The 20,001-nt window shown below is 35.7% G+C and overlaps 1 protein-coding gene across 1 annotated transcript; it reads right to left on the bottom strand.

Moving 5' to 3' along the window:
- Positions 1–3,143: 3,143 nt before the first annotated feature.
- Positions 3,144–18,964, bottom strand: flz (transmembrane serine protease filzig). Its single transcript, XM_088035428.1, has 5 exons — positions 18,752–18,964; positions 7,283–9,241; positions 5,087–5,458; positions 3,391–3,626; positions 3,144–3,343 (listed from the first exon to the last, which is right to left on the bottom strand). Exons 1-5 carry the CDS (start codon positions 18,834–18,836, stop codon positions 3,170–3,172), a joined length of 2,826 nt encoding a protein of 941 aa, XP_087891554.1. The 5' UTR covers positions 18,837–18,964; the 3' UTR covers positions 3,144–3,169.
- Positions 18,965–20,001: the final 1,037 nt, after the last annotated feature.

The following is a 20,001-nucleotide window of genomic DNA, read 5'->3' as shown; positions in this document are numbered from 1 at the left end:
TAAACATTTTTAATTGATATTAAATTAGATTAGATATCAACTTCAGGGACTCTTATTTGAGTCGTTTTTGATTCTAATTTTTCATCGAAAACGTTGCTTCTTCTTGAAAATGGACGAGTCTTCCAGTTATTTTCAGCGCCTAGCTGCTTTATTGAAGAAACCTTTCCAGAAGCTTCTCAGCTCTTCTAAACAAGCGGTAGTCGAAAAAATTCTTGAAAAACTAGAAAAAGGCCTCAACGAAATTCTTCAGAAGACTATCAAGACGATCCTGCAAGGTGTCGATAACATCCAGAAGGCAAACATACAACTGGATACAATTCTCCCAATCTTGGAGACGTTTGACTTCGAAAATTTTGTGACTTCAGCTGCTGAAAAAGTGTTAAATGTGATCGCGGAATTAAGTGTTGAAAGCATTTTGGCTGTTGTCCAAGAAATTGCCAACATGGAAGAACTACACCAGATTATCGGGCAAATTGTTGGTGCGCTGATGGGTGGAGACGAAGAAGAAAAAGAAGACACAGGAGAAAATGAAGATGATCCTATTGATGTACTCAGTCAGCAAATTGCCGATTATTTGACGGAAAAGATCATGGACTTTATAAGAAAGCACATTGACGAAATTTTTGGAGATGAAGCTGAAGAAGATGGTGAGGAAGGAGAGAACCAAGAAGTTGAATGCGAAACAACGAAAAATGGTAGACATGGTGAGAAAAAGAAAAAGAAAAAAGCCCATGGGGAAAAGATAAAGAAGACGAAAAAGAATAAAAAAGACGACCGTAACAAAAATGAAAATGATCATGAAAATGATGCTATTGAACAAAATGAAAACGATGATAAAGAGAAAAAAAAGAAGTGGAAAATGCGAAACGCTTTCGTATGTACATAGCGTTGCGCGTAGGTTAATTATGTACAGAGTGTGTTACATATTTATAGTTCATTTAATAGCTTTTTACAATTTATAGAATTGACAATTTATGCCACAATTAGATAATAATATAAGCTGTAAAACCTACACATTTTCTGACTTTATTTATCCTCATAAGATTTCCTTCAGAAAAATTCAATCATAATCGCTATCTGTAATTAATGAAAAAATTAAGAATTTAAAGTTCGTCTGCGTCCTGCAAATGTTTGAATGGCTTGAAAAGTTCTGATGACTCGGTGAAACAAAATAATCTTGATATCTTTGACATAATAAGCCATTTTAAAAATTTTAGTTTTTTGGGTTACAATTTTTATTTATCTTATTTAATTTGTTTAAAAGAAAATTAATAAAAACAAAATTAAAACACAACTTTTTATTAGACCAAATATTAGCTGACTTTTTATGATTTTGTGATAAATTTATTACGGGGCACGGGAAAATTTTGAAAATTTTTAATTATATAGGATTAAGATTACACTCATTGACCGACAAACATTTTTGAATTGTTATTATCGGAGAAATGTTAGCTCAAGTATATAACTTTAGTTCCTCATCGAAAACGCTATTTCCTCTTGAAAATGGACGAGTCTTCCAACCACTTTCAGCGCCCAACCGCTTTATTAAAAAAACTTTTTAGTTTTTCTAAATAAGCAGTAGCTGAAAAGACCATTAAAAATAGAAAAAGGTTTTAAAACCATCCCACAAGGTCTCGATAACATCCAGAAGTTGATCAAGAAAACATACCTACAACTGAATAAAATTGTTTTAATTCTGTAGACGTTTGACGTGAGCTGCAAAAATTGTGTTAAATGTGATTGAGGAACTGATTGTTGAAAGCATTTTGGCTGTCGTCCAAGAAATTGTCAACATGGAAGAACTGCAACAGATGGGTGAAGACGAAAAAAAAGAAGAAGAAACAAAAGAAAAAAATAATGATCTCATTGATGTACTCAGTGAGGAAATCGCGGATTATTTATACCGAAGAAGATTATGGACTGTATAAGAGAGCACATTGACGAGATTCTTGGAGAAGAAACTGAAGAAGATGGTAAAGAAGGAGAGAACCAAGAAGTTGAATGCGAAACAACGAAAAATGGTGAACATAGTGAGTAAAAAGAAAAGTAGTAAAAAAAAACCCATGAAGGAAAGAAAAAGAAGACGAAAAAATATAAAACAGACGATTGTTTCAAAAATAGTGAAAATAATGCTATCGAAAAAAAAATAAAAATGAGAATAAAAAGAAATTGTGTTACGTATGTAATTATAGTTTATTTAAAAGCTTTCTAGATTTTGTAAAATTGACAGTTTATGCGACAATTAGATAACCTATAAAACCCCACTTTTTCTGATTTTATTTACTCCCAGAAATTTGTCTTAAAAAAATTAATCATTGACGCATTGTAAACCAATAAAAAAATTAAGAATTTATAGTTCGTGTGTGGAAGGAGGGTTGTAATGGAAGTTGTTATTTATTGTATTTTAAATGTTTTTGATTCTAGAAACTGCGCCGATTTTAGCTTCTATAAAATTCCATAGCAATCAACAAAGATAAACACGTAGGTACTGAATCAACACAAACAATTCGTTATGAATGCCATTATTAACGCTATCACAAGCAAAATAAAAATGAGACAGAATCAAATTAATTCTATTGATCCCTGACATTACCTGCATTGTAAATTAACTCCTGAAATCCTGAATTTAGTGCCATAGAGATTGCTCCAATGCTTTAAAAGACGAACACTTTTCCACTTTATTAGATTATCGATTAATAAATTTAGCGTGATACTCGATCAAAGGTTGAAAACTGCGTAGGGGTGAATGATTAATTAATTTTAATGTCAGCAAACTTGTGCCGTTGTTATTTACAGCATCTATTTAATGTGGGTAAGTAATTAGTTTAGACTAGACCATTATTACTAAAGTAATATCGTGTAACCCATCGTTACAAATTCATGATGTGCTGAAATTTCCGAGTGATGGAAGGTCATTTCCTTTACATGAGAATTTCGCTAGCAATTAGTGGCGGGATGGGGTAGTGGAAAAGTTTGGAGTAATTAAATAGTTGGGCTATGGTCGAGGTGTTCCCAATTTTCAGCCATTAAATTCAATAAGGTCAGGTTAGCTCTTCTTTAAAATAAATTAATATATTAATTAAATTAAATAAATAAATACATAATTACAAAAGTACACGTCAACAATATTTCTCTAACGGTAAAGTTCATCACATGGGCACTTTAACACTTAGGCACTAGTGTCAATTCCGGAAATAGCCACAATCCAAGGCTTATAAAACGTCGTTCTCATGTAAACTCCTGGTAAATACGGAGCCGCACATTTTATACCATGAGAGACAGTTCCAGCCAGCTGATATCGTCCATCCGGTCGTTGCAGCACGAGAGGTCCTCCAGAATCTCCCTGAAAAAACGCATATAATACAGGCCAACAAAGAACGTTACGTTTACCTCACAAGAGTCCTTCTGACCGTTTGCATAACCGGCACATAAGAACGAATCCAGGATAACTTTCTGATGTCCTGCAGTGCGGAACATTTCCTGACACACATGGTTTTCCATAATAGGGACTTGAACTTCTTGTAGAACTGATGGGACGCCACCGCCGTATTTCAGGCGACCCCAGCCTGTGACGGTGGCCATTCGACCGGTGAAGTCTTCGTTGTCGTGTGGCAAACAAATAGGAACTGTAAAATGCGATTGAAGTTAGTTTTTTGTGATACATTAGAAACAGATTTATGTTTGCTCCGCTGAAAAAGGCGCTCGCTGAAGTGGAACTAAAAGGTCGTGCTGCGTGTGATTTAGCTGCACGTTTTTTGTTAACATGAGTAAGAGGTGTAGTGTAACACAGCAGTTGCTAGAGCCGCATTAAAAATCCATAAATAATAGTGATTGTGACGTGAGAAACGTAAATATAACGGATCTTGTTGTCAAGAAACATCGCTTATTTCTTCAGTTAAATTGTTTTGTAAAACACACATTTTTTATCAAATGCAATTTAATGGCTCAGTTGTGTAATTGGCTGCTTACAAGCGTTCAAAATTGAGCACCAACGGTAGGAAAACAGATTCTCGTAAATACTCCCACACGGAAGCTGTAAAAGTCAAATAACGCTCCAGTGTGTAGCTGGTTTATGGACGCAAGTCGGATTTATTTGTTTTATTAAATAACAGCTTATCAGAAAATTGGACTCACCCGACTACAATATGCGAAAATATTGTCTAGCTAATGAGCGAGATAAGGCTGCATTAACTATGCATTAGCCAGTTTTAGTTTCGGGCTTCTAATGAAGAAAATCTCACGAGAATTAACGCTGGTTTTATGTTTTTGGAGACAACTAGGTGACCCTAAAGATTTAACTATTTTGTTGTGACTTTATTTTTGAGATCAGTTTTATTTAATTTTTAACTAAATAACAAAAATTTTAAAACCGGAAAAGTTTGAAACGTTGAAAGCTTTAGGTTCTGACCAACTGAAAAATCTAAAGAATTGAAAATTGCCACCGATTGGATCTGATGGGCTGTTTACCTGTTCTATGGATCATTTAAAATTTCTTGAATTGATCCTCTATGTATTTTGGGTTGCATGCGCATGTAGTAAAACATCTTCGTAGGCAGCCATAACGAAATTCATTTTGCCAATATAGCCAACTGATAAAAATTTTACCGGCAATTCAATGAATATTACTATGTGTACAGTTTAGCAGTAAAATTGAAAGACCACGAGGAAATTTTTTGTTCATTTGACGTGCGAAATGTTGTGTTAGCAATATTATTGCTGTATCGTCTGCCACTTAAGTTTCCAACTGTACATTTTCCATTAAACGAATTTCACTGGAAAAGACACACAGTTATTGTCCACTTTGGAATGCGTGGCATCTCAGAGTGCTAAATTCATAATTTCAACAAATTACAACGTCTCAGGTGGCAAAAATATAGTTCGTGATGCATGCAACAATTGGAATTTTCGAAACCACAAATTCGGCATCTTTGTAATGGATCAACGAACCGTTCCCCCAATGATTATAATAGAAAGTCGCCTGATCGCGTCCAAGCACACACACAAACTGAATCATAATTGACCGTCTACCTACTTTTCGATTTAATTTGCAAAAATACCGTTCAGTAAATAAAAAAATGAAACTTACTTATATGTGCGTCGAATTTAACCGGCGATTCCAGTTCTAGCAGAGCTAAGTCGTTTTCGAACGTCGCAGGGTCGTATTTTCTGTGGACGATTACTCTCTTTACGTTTCTTGTGATCGGTCTTCTGCTTTCGAGGTCTCCGGAAATGTCGAACTCTCCAAAGACAGCCACGAGAGAGGCCAGAAATCCGGGCTGGCAATGGGCGGCGGTCATTACGTATTTACTACTAATCAGTACGCCGCCACATTTATTCTTTGTGAAAAGGCCCAGCCAGGTCGATTCTCGAACGAGAACTTGCCAAGGGAACTCGCCAAAACTTGCCCCTTTACCACCGACTATCCTTCCGGATTTCAATAAAGGTCTTATGCCACATTCTGGAAAAATTATATGATTAATATACAGATTAAAGCCAATGGAGGAGTTTTTTTTGGTAATTTTGTTTCGTTTTCGAGTATAGTAATGATATAATTTATTGCAGAATGTGGAGTAAAAACTCGACATTGTGGACTATAACTTTATTGGGAAATACAAAAACACAGGTACCTTTTACCCACATTGCGCGTAGACATAACAGTAATAACAATAAATAAATAATTTACAAACTAAACAAAATTACCTACAATTGGCAAACAATATTCAAATCTGCAAAAACACTCAGACTTTCAATTTTATTCAAAATGACTGAAATTGAACCACAGCAGTAGTCGCTGAACCATCACCAAAGTGTGCTTCTGTAGGTTTGAACTTTAACAGTTAACAATAAATCAGTAAATAATTTTCAGCAATTGCCCTTTCGTATATCACAATAGACAAGGGTGAAGACTCCATCTTCTTCTATTTATTGCCGATGCCGTCTCCTGAAGGGTTTGACTCGTCTTCTGTTTGAAGTCTTATCTGTGAATAATTAATCGTTTAATTTGGAGTTCTTCAGAAAGCACCCGCATGGTTGGTTTACTAAGTAAATGCAATTTACTCGAAAATGAAACATGTTTTATTCATATTTGCACTTAGTCTAAGAGGATAATTTTTTGCCCATAACAATAAAGAGAAATTAGCTTGTAAAATACGGAAACTGGAGGAATTAACATGTAACTAGTATATTGCAAAACAACGATCACTTGCTCTAATTACATACGAGATAAAATCTTGGCCTTTCAAGGACAAAGCCCGGTTTGTTGTTTTTTAGGGTGTAACTGATTTCTATTTCTATCGGAACAAAAACTGTGCTGAATCATTCTGATCTTCGGATCAATCGTTGAGAGCTATTGAATCGGTGCCTAAAGAGGAAAGTTCGATCACAAACTGATTTATTTTTTGTCTTCAAGAAAAAATGAGCAGTTGAATTTGCATTTTTACTTAACACTGATGATGAAGGATGTCGACAAGGTGATTAATCTTCTAGGTCATGTCACTTCTGTGAGAAGAAACGTTACATTTTCTCTAATTTCAGCATGACGGAAACACCCAAGGGAAACATGTTTGCAGAGGGTTTCTGTTTAAATCATTCTAATGACAACCCTTGTTAGGGGAATTTAAAAGAAATTTGGCCCAATTAAAAATTTTGCATCAGTGATCGATTGGATTAATCAAATTCGAGACTCTAATGAATCGCGAAATAAATAATGCATGACACCTTTGTTGCAATGGGCGGAAAATCTAAATACATAAGTTCGTTCTCACTGTTTCAAGCTCACCCGTTATAGATTATGTATATCCATTTTTTCTTAATTTTCCATATAATTTATTCTTGCAAAATTTAGTATTTTAATTTCAAGAATGCTTTTTTAGCTGTTTACCTCAGAACTTTATCGTTAAAGGTTAAAATCATGCAAATTAAGTAATTGAATTAGCCGCCCACCTAACCACTTCCTTTGTTTCTCATCGTTCAGTTGGAGCTAACTGTAATTCATGTTGTTTTATTCTATTTGATAACACACCTAAATGTATCTAGCCGAGTTTGTATTATAACTGAAGATAAAAAGCAGCAGTGCATTTTTAATGTTGTGCTCAGCAAATTTTGTCATTTTTTTACTTATTATGTGCGGTGAAAATAGGAAAAGCTTGTTTGGAGGAGTCATACTTTAGTTGTTCACAGTTACCGTTTGTTTTAGTTAGCATTCATTAATTTCAAAGGCGGTGCATGCAGTTTTGAGGTGTTTGTTTTCAACAACAAATTATTGAGGACACGAATTACTTACGATCTCTGTATTGTTCAGCGTCAGGAAGAACATTATCCTCTTCGATAAACGACGGCGTCGTCGTCACCGGTTTTTTCGTAGTCCTCGGCTTCTTCGTGGTAGTTACCGGTTTCTTGGTCGTCAACGTCGGTGAAGGCCTCCTCACTGTGGTTGGCCGCCTTACTGTAGGCTTCGTCGTCGCCGGTCTAGAAGTTGACGGTTTTCCAGAACTCGGCCTGGAAGTGGGTTTTCCTCCAGGTTTTTTCGTCGTTGTTCCTTGCTTCTTCACGGGTTTCTTCGTCGTTGTCTCGGTCCCGTTCTTATTATACACCACGTCTTTTAACCCCTCGAACGGTTCTTGCAACCCTTGAATAATCTTATTGACGAAAGACTCAACTCGCGTATTTAGAGCTTCGTCTTCGATAAACGCGGGCGTGGTGATATCGTCATCTTCCAGAGAAGGATTCGACATGTTTAAGTTCGGATTGCGAACCGGAGGGAAGTTAATTAGTTGGTCCGGACTAGTGCCAACTTCGATGGCTCCAGTGTTGTAGTAATCGTTTGGTAATAAAGAGCTGGAGATGCTGGGTTTGGGTGTGATGAGTACCGTTGGTTGAGGACGCTCACTGGTACTGTAAATGTTCTGGGTGACGTGGTTATTGATGGTCACACTGTTAATGGGTTTGGGTTGGGAGCTGGGACGCAGATATGGAGGTCGTGACGAGTAACTCGGGCTCGGAGATTCGTACTGCTGTGGTTGAGTCACAACTTCGTCTTCTGTCACCGGGCTAAGTACGATGAGGGTTGGTGCGGGGGTTGGATACGACGAGTATTGTCCTGGAGTTGAAGTGACGGAAAAACCGGGACCTGCGATGTGGGTGTTGACTGTTGATCCAGGTCTTCTTGTGGGGAGACTGCTGTAGACGTAGGAGGTAGATGGTGGTTTTGTCGACAAAAACGCTAGGGGTGAATTAGCGACAGTACTATGAGCCGTTGGTCTCGACGACGGTGATATTCTCACAGGAGTTGGTTTCCGACTCGCGGTCTTTGTTGGTTTAGTCCTTCGCTTCGTGGTTGTCAGAGGAGTTGTGGTCCTTCTTGGTTTTAAAGTGGTACTATAAACGTACGACGTTGATGGTGGTTTTTTGGTTGTAATCTGAGGGGTGTACCCAGGTCTCCTCGTGGGAGTAGCACTGAACACGTACGAAGTAGATGGAGGTTTCTTGGTTGTATACGCGTTAGTTGAGCTTTCATTCAACATTTGGAGGATGTTGACTATGGACTCCACCTCTTGAGTCTTATTGGGTTTTTTGATAGTTGGTACCAACACGTATTTATCACCGTCTGATGGTTTGGATGGTTTTGGTCTGAAGATGGGTTTCTGGTACCCCGGCGCGTTGATAGAAATATGAATGGTTGGTGTTTCAGAATATGGCACTGTTGTATCTTCCAACCTGATGGTAGTCTTCCTATCTTCAGCAATGGGCGCTTCCGTGGGTACCTTAAAATCACCCGGACTAATACTATTACTGATCCCGTGTAAAATCATTGTTTCCGGAGCTGTCGTATGCGTCACCCCTGTCGTACTAAACAACGGCTGGTCACTAATCTGCACAACCGCGTTGTCTTCAGCTGTTGGTAAAACTCCAGGATTCAACAAAGACTGAGCAATTTGCGACACTCCGTTCGTCATAATTTCCATGGGTGAGTGAGTAGAAACCGATTGCATAAGGTCATTGTTAATACTCGTAACCGGATTAATATCACTCTCGACAAGCTCTCCTGTTGATCCTGCTGGTAATTGACAGCATGCACCAAAGAGGAACCCATCCATGCATGCTCCAACTACTTGTCCGTTGCGTTGACTACATTCATGGTTGAACATGCAGATGCTAGGTCCTCCTAGAGACGGGGATGATTTTCTAGTAGGTTTACAGAAGCGAGGAGTTATCCTGTAGCCTCCGAACAGCTTTCGTGATTCTGAAAAGAAAAGTAATTTTAGCCAAAGAAAGAATAAAACGGAAATAATATTGAGGCGACAAAACAGACACTAGTGAATGGAGTTTGCAAACTGAAAGAGCAATAAAATGCTCGGGTCGAAGTGGAATTACATTCAATTTTCTTTTTACAGGTTCCGCGTTAACTCGTATTGTTCTTTTTTAGTCAAAATGGTAAAATAGCGAGCTTTTGTAAAATCCATTTTCGTTTTTAAGTACAATTCTGTTATTTCTGCGTTAATCGGTCACTTTTTTTAGATTTTGAGAGCATTTTTCCATTTATTCTTCATAAAAATTTATGGATTCATTTTCCCGAACAAAAATAAATCACTCGTTGTGCTGCTATTGTTTCAAAACATCCGCTATTTTTCTTTGATAATGAAGCGAATTTGAGAATTTTTTTCGGTGACAATAAATAAATAAATAAACGTTGTTTACGGAGCTTTGTAATTTTCAATTTTATCCAAACACCTTGTATCAGGTGTGCGAACTTAAATTTCGCTTTCGATCGATCGCTATTTATTTGAAAAGCTCATATACCGACTATTTAGACCCGAAATGGGGTTATAAAATGTAGTGCTAACGTTAAATTGCTTTTGCTACCACGATAGGCCGTTTACGGCATAAGAGCTTGTTCACACTCCGTCCGCGTTTTTGCAGAGCCATTCGCTCCTATTTCTTTATTATTTGCCGGGAGAAGCAGTCGCCGTTAATTGACAAAAGAAACGGGATATGAAGCATGTGAATGTGTCTTAACGAGATGCAAAAGTGTTAAGTATATTGTGTGGTAAACGTCCGAGATATGCGGAAATACGAATATCTCGCAGGCAGAGCTTAAAGCGCATTGTAAATAGACTGAACAATACGTCACATTATCCTCACTTAACACAATTTAATTATCTATAAAGAATCGCAAGTTGTCACACTTTCTTTGGCATGGATTTATTAGTTTAATGAAATAATATTGCAGGAACTAATCGTGTCATTAACTAGCGACAGCATATGGCACCAAAGGAAAGTGGGACACGAAAATGTGTTCCGTTTCGATTTTAGGCGACTTTTCGGAATGGCGATAACAGTGATGTCATTGTGTTTCGCTTGTTGGTTTGAATTTTGACCCAGTAACACCGGAAACTCCGGAATGCTCTGACTCAGCTTTGAGTATGTATCATATTGCTGGGTATTGAGAAATCACTTTTATTATAAATTTCTCTAAAGAGATTTACATTTTTATGTAACCAGGACTATGTGGGCTTAAACACGCCCCGTAATTACGCATATTTGTTTTATCCATTTGAATTCTTATTCAGTTGTAATTCTCTTTTGTAGCCTGAGGATAAAGTCAGTCAGGCCATTTATTACATATTATAGTTCAAATAATTTCAGTGATTGATTCTCGTGGGCTTTATTATTGGAAAAATAACACTGAAAATTGATCTTTTTCTTCCGATTGAAACTAAATACCAATTTTCGATTTCAAGACGTATTTTCATAAGTAATATAACGAGTGGGCTCGAAATTGTCGTAAATTTTTCCGACAGACGAGTAGTTTTTTAGACGATCAATTGCACGAGTGCCAATTGTCCGGAGAAACAAACTACGAGTACTGGAGGAAAAATTTCCCACAATTTCGAGCTCCCGAGTTATATTCGTCATGAGAATTCAACGAACTGACAAGCAACTGACAGCTCGCGTGGTATTTTCGCGTGGAATTGTCACTGAAAATTGCACTCGTGAAATTTCCAGAAAAAGTTTGTTGTGATTGGTTGATGTGAAAAAATTAAAGTCTCTGATAGGTCGAACCTATGGTGAGTTGAATTCTCAGAGAAATTCTGTTACAAATCAAACACCTTTATGAAATTGTATGCTTTTCACTAAGCAATGCAAATTTACAAAAATCAAAAAAAATTGTTTATAAGACGTGTCAATTTTGTTGTTGTTAAGAATCTATTAAAAATGGGTTGAAATCAGTTGAATTTGTTAAAGAAACAGAAAATATCCAAAAATGCAGTTATATACAGACAAACTGATAAAACAGTTAATTACTGAAATACCGGAATTGTTGATAATAACCAGCCGCATATAACTCAGATTACCAGATTTTATGCTCTCTGAAAATTGTTGAACTAGTCCAATTAAACAATATTCTATGAATCTAGGCTAGTGCAACTCATGGCAACAATTGGCATTAAATTCTGCTACGAATTTTTTACGATCCTCGCTTTTCTTTCCAGTGAAAGATATAAAAGATCTTTATCAGTTTTTTCCGATCTTATCTGCCGACCTGAAATGACTAGTCAAATCACGATTTGATTTATGTAAAAGTAAGTATTTGCCATTTTATATCCCCGCAATAAATCGACCCGTCCTGATTTCTAAACGAGACCCACTTCACTAAAGAAACTGAAAAAGTTCCCAATTTTCCATCTGTCCGAAATTGGACCAATTTCCAGCGAAAGTAAAGTGCAATTTATTGTCATTGGTAAATAAAAAGTGTTATTCCATCGCGATTTATAGATGAACCGTAATAACGTGTCGTCTCGTTTACCGGTTTGTTTCATTTTTTCCAGTAAACACACAGTTTACTTTTATTTATTTACTGTAAACTGACCCAGCCTGTTCCAACAGCTTCCAACAATTCCTGCAGGCGAAATGTTTTTTCGCCATCAAAATCCTCGCGCGAGGAAGCTAATGGAAGTTGCGATGTCCTTCACGCCGCTAAAGATTTTTCGGGTCAGTTGCACTTACTTTCCTGCAGCTGATGCGGTCACGTAGTAGGCCAACACAAGAATCCGGGACAGGTCTCAGGAAAGGGAAGTTCTGAGAGTTGTGGTTTTGATTTTTACTATTATTTGAAATAATTGCGACTTACTGACCCAGAGGTGATTCTGTGTCGTGGAAATTTGTTCGCGAGTTTTGGTTTGGTAATCAGAACTTACCGTTTAATTATCGAGGCAAACTCTCGTTTTCAACACTCGCGGAAACCAACGGAACATCGACTAACTAATTTGAAACAGTTATTTTCGCTCGTGGTGTTAAAAAGGAGAACCAATAAAAGGACTGTCTGGTTTAAAGTTCACCTGCTTTGCGCACGTGGATATTGGTCACTTTTTGGTCATAGTGAGTAGGTTTCAGCTATTTGGGGAAATAGACCGTGGAAGATGCTCTAAAAGTCTAAAAACGTGGAGTAAAGTGACTAGACAATCCAATTTGACACGCTTGTTGAATGGAATTTTATATTCGCCTTGTTTTGAATACGAGAAAAAAATTACTGTCGATTGAGTTTTACCTGCAAAGCGTGACGCGAGAGTGAAAAATTGCTGTTTGTGCAGTTTATCTTAAGCTTTTTTTCTCGAAGGATATGTTTTCTTAAAATGGCTTACTTTGTCGAGCTTGAACAACCACGCTAATGGATAGTTCAGGATCTCTCATTTCTTAGTCTTTTTTACTTGTTGTAACGTTTATTGGTAATACTTTCACAGCAAATTGAATTTTTTGCATCATTGGTCCACAGCCTCAGGATGATTCTGCAGTTTCATGACCACACGAAAATCAACACAACTCGTTTTTTCTTGTCATAAAAAGTCTTTGACCCTTGAAATTTTTATTTTTTGATAAATGGTAGTATGACTAGCGTATCTCCAACTTTTAAAAAGCCATTAGCTGGGAACTACACCAAATTAATCACGAAAACTCACAAGGCAGCTGCAATTCCGATTTGAGTTTATCTCAGTCCTTTTCTTACGTGATTTAGATTAGTTCATGTTAGTATATTTGGCTGGAACTGCTTGTCCGTACAATTTTTATCTGACAGCACCACTAGTTTCTTATCATCCTTTTAAATGGCTTCCTCTAAAAAACCGTTTTGCTTGTTATCAACGTTTCACGAACCATAACTTTCCATTATTTCCATTGTTACCCTAATCACCCGTTTCCCAAATGAAGCTAAATTTTCGTTGTCTACCAGCGACTTCCACAGAACCCAAAATCTGCACGGACACAAGCGTCTCTTGATAAAAACATTGTTGTCCACACACTTGTTTTTCCCCGAGTGATTTATGACGGTGTAACGTTTCAAATCTTAAAAACTTTTTAGCAAGACACCTTATCATATCATAAAGATTGTACCTAATTCTCGGCGAAAGTTCCGGTAGACGATCTTAAAGGGGCTGTTATAAACTTCCGGAAGTGGAGTGAGAAGAAAGTGGGTAAAATGGAAAACAGGATAAGTGACACCGTAATTGGGTAGAAATAAATGAAGAGCATATTACGTCTACTGTATTATTTATACATCACACATAATAGGACCACCGTTAACAAGCCATCGGCAATGTATGCCAGCAGGTCAGTCATCTAAACTTGTCCTTCACTTCGTCTGCTCATCAGACTTATTATCATATTGTCCAATTTGTAACGATATTGCCACTGTTATTTCGTTAGAACTGATGCCTTTAGACAGGTAAACTATGTAATAAATTAATTAAACATCGTGAAGCGAGAGATTCAATTTAATTACGCTATTCCAGACAATGTGGGCTTTAAATGGCTTCAGCGGGAAATGCACAAGATTAAACCTGAATTGTATATTCAATTTTTAGTTCTTAGGGTCAGGATTCAATTCAATATTGTTGCAGCTTATTTTACGTTTTTTGTAGCTAGTTGTTTGAGCATTTTAGTTGCCAGGGTGAGCACAGCTTTGTTAAATTTAGCAGTTTTTTGTCAAAGAGATTTATATAAAGTGCGCCAAAATAAAAGCCCTTTAATTAGAAGCAAATTTCAGATTTTACATCCGTTTCTAACATTGTTTATAATGTAAACTTTACATTTATTTGATAGAAGCGTATTCCAACTCGGAATTGAAATTGTAATTAAAATTGATTTGTGACTAAAGTAAGAACGGAAATTTAAAACAAACATTTTTGTCGTTCATTCGAATTATAAATAGAATTCTTTGTAAATATTCTGAAAGCAATATATCCATAAATTAAAATGTTAATGCAAAGATGACATTACATTATAAAGTTAAATTGCAAATCTTTTTCAGCAGATCTCGCTTGAAAATATTACGGAAAATCCTAGATTATGAAAAGGAGTGGGATTACTTTTATGGCATCATTTAAAATTGTCGATTTTCGCGAAAAGTGATGACCGAAAATCAAGACAGAATTCGAAACCGATTAATTGGTACTAATAATGACATTTTGTTATATTCCAAGAATACAATGGTTTAGTTTTGACAGTTAGCGCTAAGTGACAAAGACAGAATTTGAAATCGATTGATTGGTAATAATAATGACATTTTGTTATATTCCAACAATAAAATGGTTTAGTTGTGACAGTTAGCGCTAAGTGACAAAATTAACATGCGCCTGATAACATTACTAAAATATATTTTATTAAAAACGTAATAATCATAAAAAAAGCAATATAAAAATGTACAGTACTCTCGCAAAAAGCTCACAGCAAAAGCTCGCTCACAGCTACGGCTACGCTATGAGGTCTTTTCGGCGGTTGTCCTGTAAATAACTATTACACGCTTTCTCATTGCAATTTGCACTCAAAGATCTTTAATTTGTTAAATTTTCTCTTTTAGTTTAAGCGAGAATTTAGATTCGAGAAAAATCGTCTTCCAGTGGGCTTTATCTTGAAGCTTAATTTTAATCAGACAAAGGCGTTAAATGGCTCTTGTTGGTCGTAAAAAAAAGAAGACAAAAAATTATTTAATGAATTTCGTACTTTAAAATGTGGCAAGAAAAGTTAAAAACGCGGAGATGAAGGGTCGACATTCCGAATTCAACGGGGCGAAGACCTCGGAAATTTGTGCTTTTGTAGTTATATTTTTTTAAGGCCAACAACCTCAAACAGGCAAGAAGAAGAGCGTGGAAAGACGAAACTGGATAATTTTTGTGCATTAACTTTTTTGTTAATGTTTATACCCTCTATTATAATATGATTAATCTTCCCTATAACAAAAACAACATAACTAACAATAAAGCATTAAAAATACCACAAACCGATATAATAAATATATATTTTTAAAAAAACTCTTTTAAATTATTTTCTTTTAGTTTGCTTAACACTAAATTTGTTCAACTTTTACATTATAACATGATTATTATGTGGAGCAAAACATGGAATAGCAAATCATTGTTCAAAGATTTATAGCTGCTATGTAGATTTGAAGGAATGGAATACCGCGTTTATGGGATAACTGGACACTAAAAGTACATTAAGTACATTAGTACAAAACCACTACAGTGGTCCGCCCTTAAAATTTAAAATTTATGGTAGTTTTTCTGCGACCTGGTCAAACTGAAACCTGTCATAAATAAAAATTATTGAGGTGGTTTAGTTCCATGCACACCCTAATTAAGTCATAAACACAGTATTGCATCCCCTGAACATAAAATCTATTGCTGCACTGCTATAAATTCGTTGTGGTCGTTGTGGTAAGTAGCCCTACCAATTTTACGAGATACAAATTCAACGATATTTTGCAAATAACTGTAACCGCTTGGCAAGTAAAAGAGAAACTCAGTTGATATTTTCATTATACCAGCATAACTAAAATTGCATTTAATACTTTAACTCGAATATAATTACACACGCTCAACGAAAATTCTGTTATAATTTAATTCATCGAGCGACTATAATCGAGAGAATGCACACACGATCATCCAGGAATTATGAAACATGTTGCAAACTAATCACTTTAGAAACTAAATTCGCTATTACAACCACTCGCTTTGATAGCTAAACAAACATTTGCGCGAATATTAACATAAAATAAGTAGTATTAATACGAGCGTGTCGGAATTAGTCAAACACATGTAATACAAACCTGAAAAGCACTAAAGGTCTCAGCTTGTTTTAAAAAAAAGCATCGAGCATGCAATTTAAACAAACCCCGGAAAAAATCTAATTAAACGAAAAGTAATTGAATTCTCACTGACCACACTGAAATCACAAAGCCGAGTTATTATTCACCTACAATTTACCGTTAAAAACTACTTCGATTTTGGAATTTTCAGTGAGCTTTCACCTTTAAACAAGGTTACGTTAGATCGCATGATATCTTATCTTATAAGTGTGACACCAAAATGTTCTACACTACATCACAACAAGGCATCCTAGTTTCAATTAGGCACGGTATTCAGTTATAAATTCATAAAAATCACTCTGTGTTAAAATTTAAGGCTACGAGTGATGAATATATAGTTCTTACTACAATTAATTAAGTTTAACTTCTTATTGAAAGACATCATCACCGGGAAATGGAGTGAATTTTTGGGTCACAGCACAAAAAAATTGTTTAAGCTTGTTACTAATTAAGACAATCCGATTTATCTCTTCGGCAGCAGGTGCGTAATACGCTTTTACGACTATAATTGAGTTACGCAAAGTGCAGAATAGTGTGGTTTAATTCGATAAGCTCAGCTCACAGGGAAAAAGTTGATCTTGTTTTAAACTGACAACGTTAAAAGCTCAATGGTAAATTCAATGTCAAATGTGAAGCTTTTGTTAGAGAGTGAATGCATGAAAAATTGGAGCTGCCGGAAAATTTCCGAATATGATGAATTGGCTCCAATTTGGCGCGTTTGATTTAATTATCCTCGGACCAGACGGGCAATTTTACTTATCTGTGACATTTTTGATTTTTTTAATAATTTTTAAATCGAAAAATTACGCAATTGTATAAAAATGGTACTACATCAGTAAAGCAGAACAGTTTATTTGATCTATTGGGAGTACTTACGCAACATATTATTAGTATTCATGGACGGTTTAACTTCTAAGAATAGTAATATCCTCGACATTCCTTGTAGCAGTATTTTGACAAACCATTTTAACCGTTAACGCACAAATGACGAAAAATTCTGAAGTGAAAATTATTGCAACGGAAATTAATTGTAAAAATTTTTCGCTTGATTTGTAAAATTGCTGCGGATCAGCTGTAGAACTAAAACATAATTATTATAATTCTGATGCAAAATAATTAAAAATGCACCTGGAAACTTATCTTTGTTTAAAGTTTAATTATTCACATAATTAATATTAATGTCATTTTAACGGTGCGTCCCCTTAAACTTTTGATACCCGAGATAAAATCCGTATATGACTAATTTGAGCATTTTAATTATCTCAAGATTCTATTCATGGAATATGAAATTGTCTTTCTTCATTTTCAAGTACCCATGAAAATAGCTGTATAATATGGAAATATTACAAAACTCACGCAAACTTTACCACTAATTAAATGAAGTTCTTGTTCCAACCTCAGTTCGCCACCAAAACAATAAACTTGCCTTTGAACGTGTCTCGTTCTAAAAGCCAAAAGAACGAAAAGTAGCAAATTGCAGGTAAGAAATTGTTGGCTGGCGTCAGTAGTTTGGCCAGATAATGGAGCCGAATTGGCGGTGTAATAAAATAGAAACTTTGTTCAAACCAAACAAACATATTGAATTAAAAATTGTGGGTTTTAGAATTTTATATGTGACCTGGATTCTCAGTACATGGATGATGCACTTTTACACAAAAAGTGGCTTAAAGAGAATTGCATTAAAAACTTTGTTCTTCTAATGTTACAACAGTTACACTACTCTAGATAAATGTGTTGTAAAACATAAACGAGTGTAATCATGTTAAATTTAAACAGACGGGAGTTTTATTTGAAAAAAGGCAAAACTGTATTGTTTAATGAAGCTTAGCTGCGTAAATTAAATTCTTTGTGTTTACGTGAACTAAAAGCAAAAAAACTTTCAATGTAATTAAAAAAAATCTGCCGTAGTTTTGGGTGTTAAAATTCAAATAAAAAAACAGCGCGCTAGTCCTGAACCTCTTCTGTATCTTTACAAAACTCATTTTCACATTTTGTCATAATTGGTTTTTATTTATTCAACTATTATCTAGATAAAGAGGTTTTATCGACTCCTGAAAATTTGTACCGGCTTGTATAAATAAAATCTGTCAGTTACGTTTTTTTTTAATAAATCTTTCTGATCAAACAAGCTCAATTAAATCAAATGACACGGTTGTATCTGCGGAAGTTTAATTCCAATGACAAGGGACTTATGGCCAATTTAATATGAACCTACTTTTAATTAAAAACAAGCACATTGACATTCCGTGCCCGTATCACCTGTGGTAATTATAACAAATTCCTCGCTGACCAAATTTGAATTCCCACTCGATTTTAGCACCAAACTATTTTAGGAATATAACCGTAATAGTGACAAATATCTAATTTCAGCTCCCATTAGCCTCAATTAACGTACAGAAATGCATTGCGTTTTCTTCTATATTGTGATAAGAAGAACAGTTCTATTGTAATTAAGCATGATATAGACAGAGCTAGTGTTTGTTTTCATTACAAGAATCAGTCAACTGGCAAGATAGTCAACAATTACCTTAACAAGTCTTTCAGTTCGCAGTAAAAAAGACCACGGAAAAGACAAAACGGCTGTTAATAACAGGTTGCATTGACGTCACTTACCTCTTCGATTGGTACCACCAATTTCAATTTCCACAGTTGACACATAATGTAATAAACACAAACACACAAAAATTGTATACTTCATTTTAGATAAGTGTTCAATGAACTTGTTAGAGACTAATGAGCATGTTGTGCACGATTTTTGATAGCGACACTCATCGACGAAGAGCCTCTTGTAAAACCCGCGGTGGTTAGGAGCCGGTAGATGACTGAAGACTTGCTGCTGGTCTGTCGGCCACCAGAGCATCCCAAGTGGGTCACTGGGACAGTGTAGCGGTCTTCCTGAAGACACCTCCTGCCCCTCTAGTATCGTGTATACACCTGCCATAAGACGATGTCAATTGTGTGGAATTATAGGTAGCGCGAGCCTCTTTGGGTGGAATGGAACGCTTTCGCTAAAGCGGCATTTTTGCATAATTTTACCAAAAAGGATATTGTTACAATTGCGGCATAGCCAAAAGGCTTAGATGGAGGATGAAGATTAGAGCGTTGCCAATTCACACTTGATTGGAAATTGATACGTGCTTGTGGGCGGGAGGAATTTGGGTCCTTTTCATATGAAATTTATATTACGCAGAATTTGTTGAGGTGGTTAATGAAAGATGATTTCCGTTACAATTTTTTTAGATTTGATTTATAACTCTGATAGATATATGCTCGTTTTAAATAGGTGCCAAATATAAAAGTACCTTGTAAAAAAAAAGTTTTTATTGCAAACTCATAATTCTGCATTCCCTCATTTGGTTACTGTCTAAACCTCATTTTTTTCTACAGATATTTTTTATAGGCGCCAAATTCAAATTGCGGCTCTGTGATTGGTCGTTCAGCAGAGCGAGTTACACAATCTCATTTTTTTTAACTTCTTCTATTTCCGCAAAATTAAAGAACTCAATAAAGAACTGTCACAGTCGTCATATTGTCACCAAATGGTAGGAGCATCCGCAACAAACTAGTTTTTCTTATTTTTGCTGGTATTTTATTATAACTTCATGTTTTTCATCATTATACATATTTTGCAATTACTAAAAACCTTGACAGTTGCCATCTATTAATAAAAATTGACATGTATCTTTTACAGGTAACTAATTTATCTTTTTCAAATCTTGCCGATTTTCAAAACTGCCCTTTTGAAAGTCGGTAAATTCTCTGCAGGAAAAATGACGTATAGTTTAAAATTTTTAACCAATAACGCGAGTCGCTTTTTGTTATTAGTTTTTGGGTCAGCAAGATGTTTAAGGCTAATTTATTCT

This window comes from Gnatocerus cornutus, chromosome 1 (genome assembly GCF_029298725.1).
Source record: "Gnatocerus cornutus isolate USDA-ARS CGAHR chromosome 1, icGnaCorn1.1, whole genome shotgun sequence".
NCBI lineage: Eukaryota > Metazoa > Arthropoda > Insecta > Coleoptera > Tenebrionidae > Gnatocerus > Gnatocerus cornutus.
This window is presented reverse-complemented; position numbering and strand designations above follow the sequence as displayed.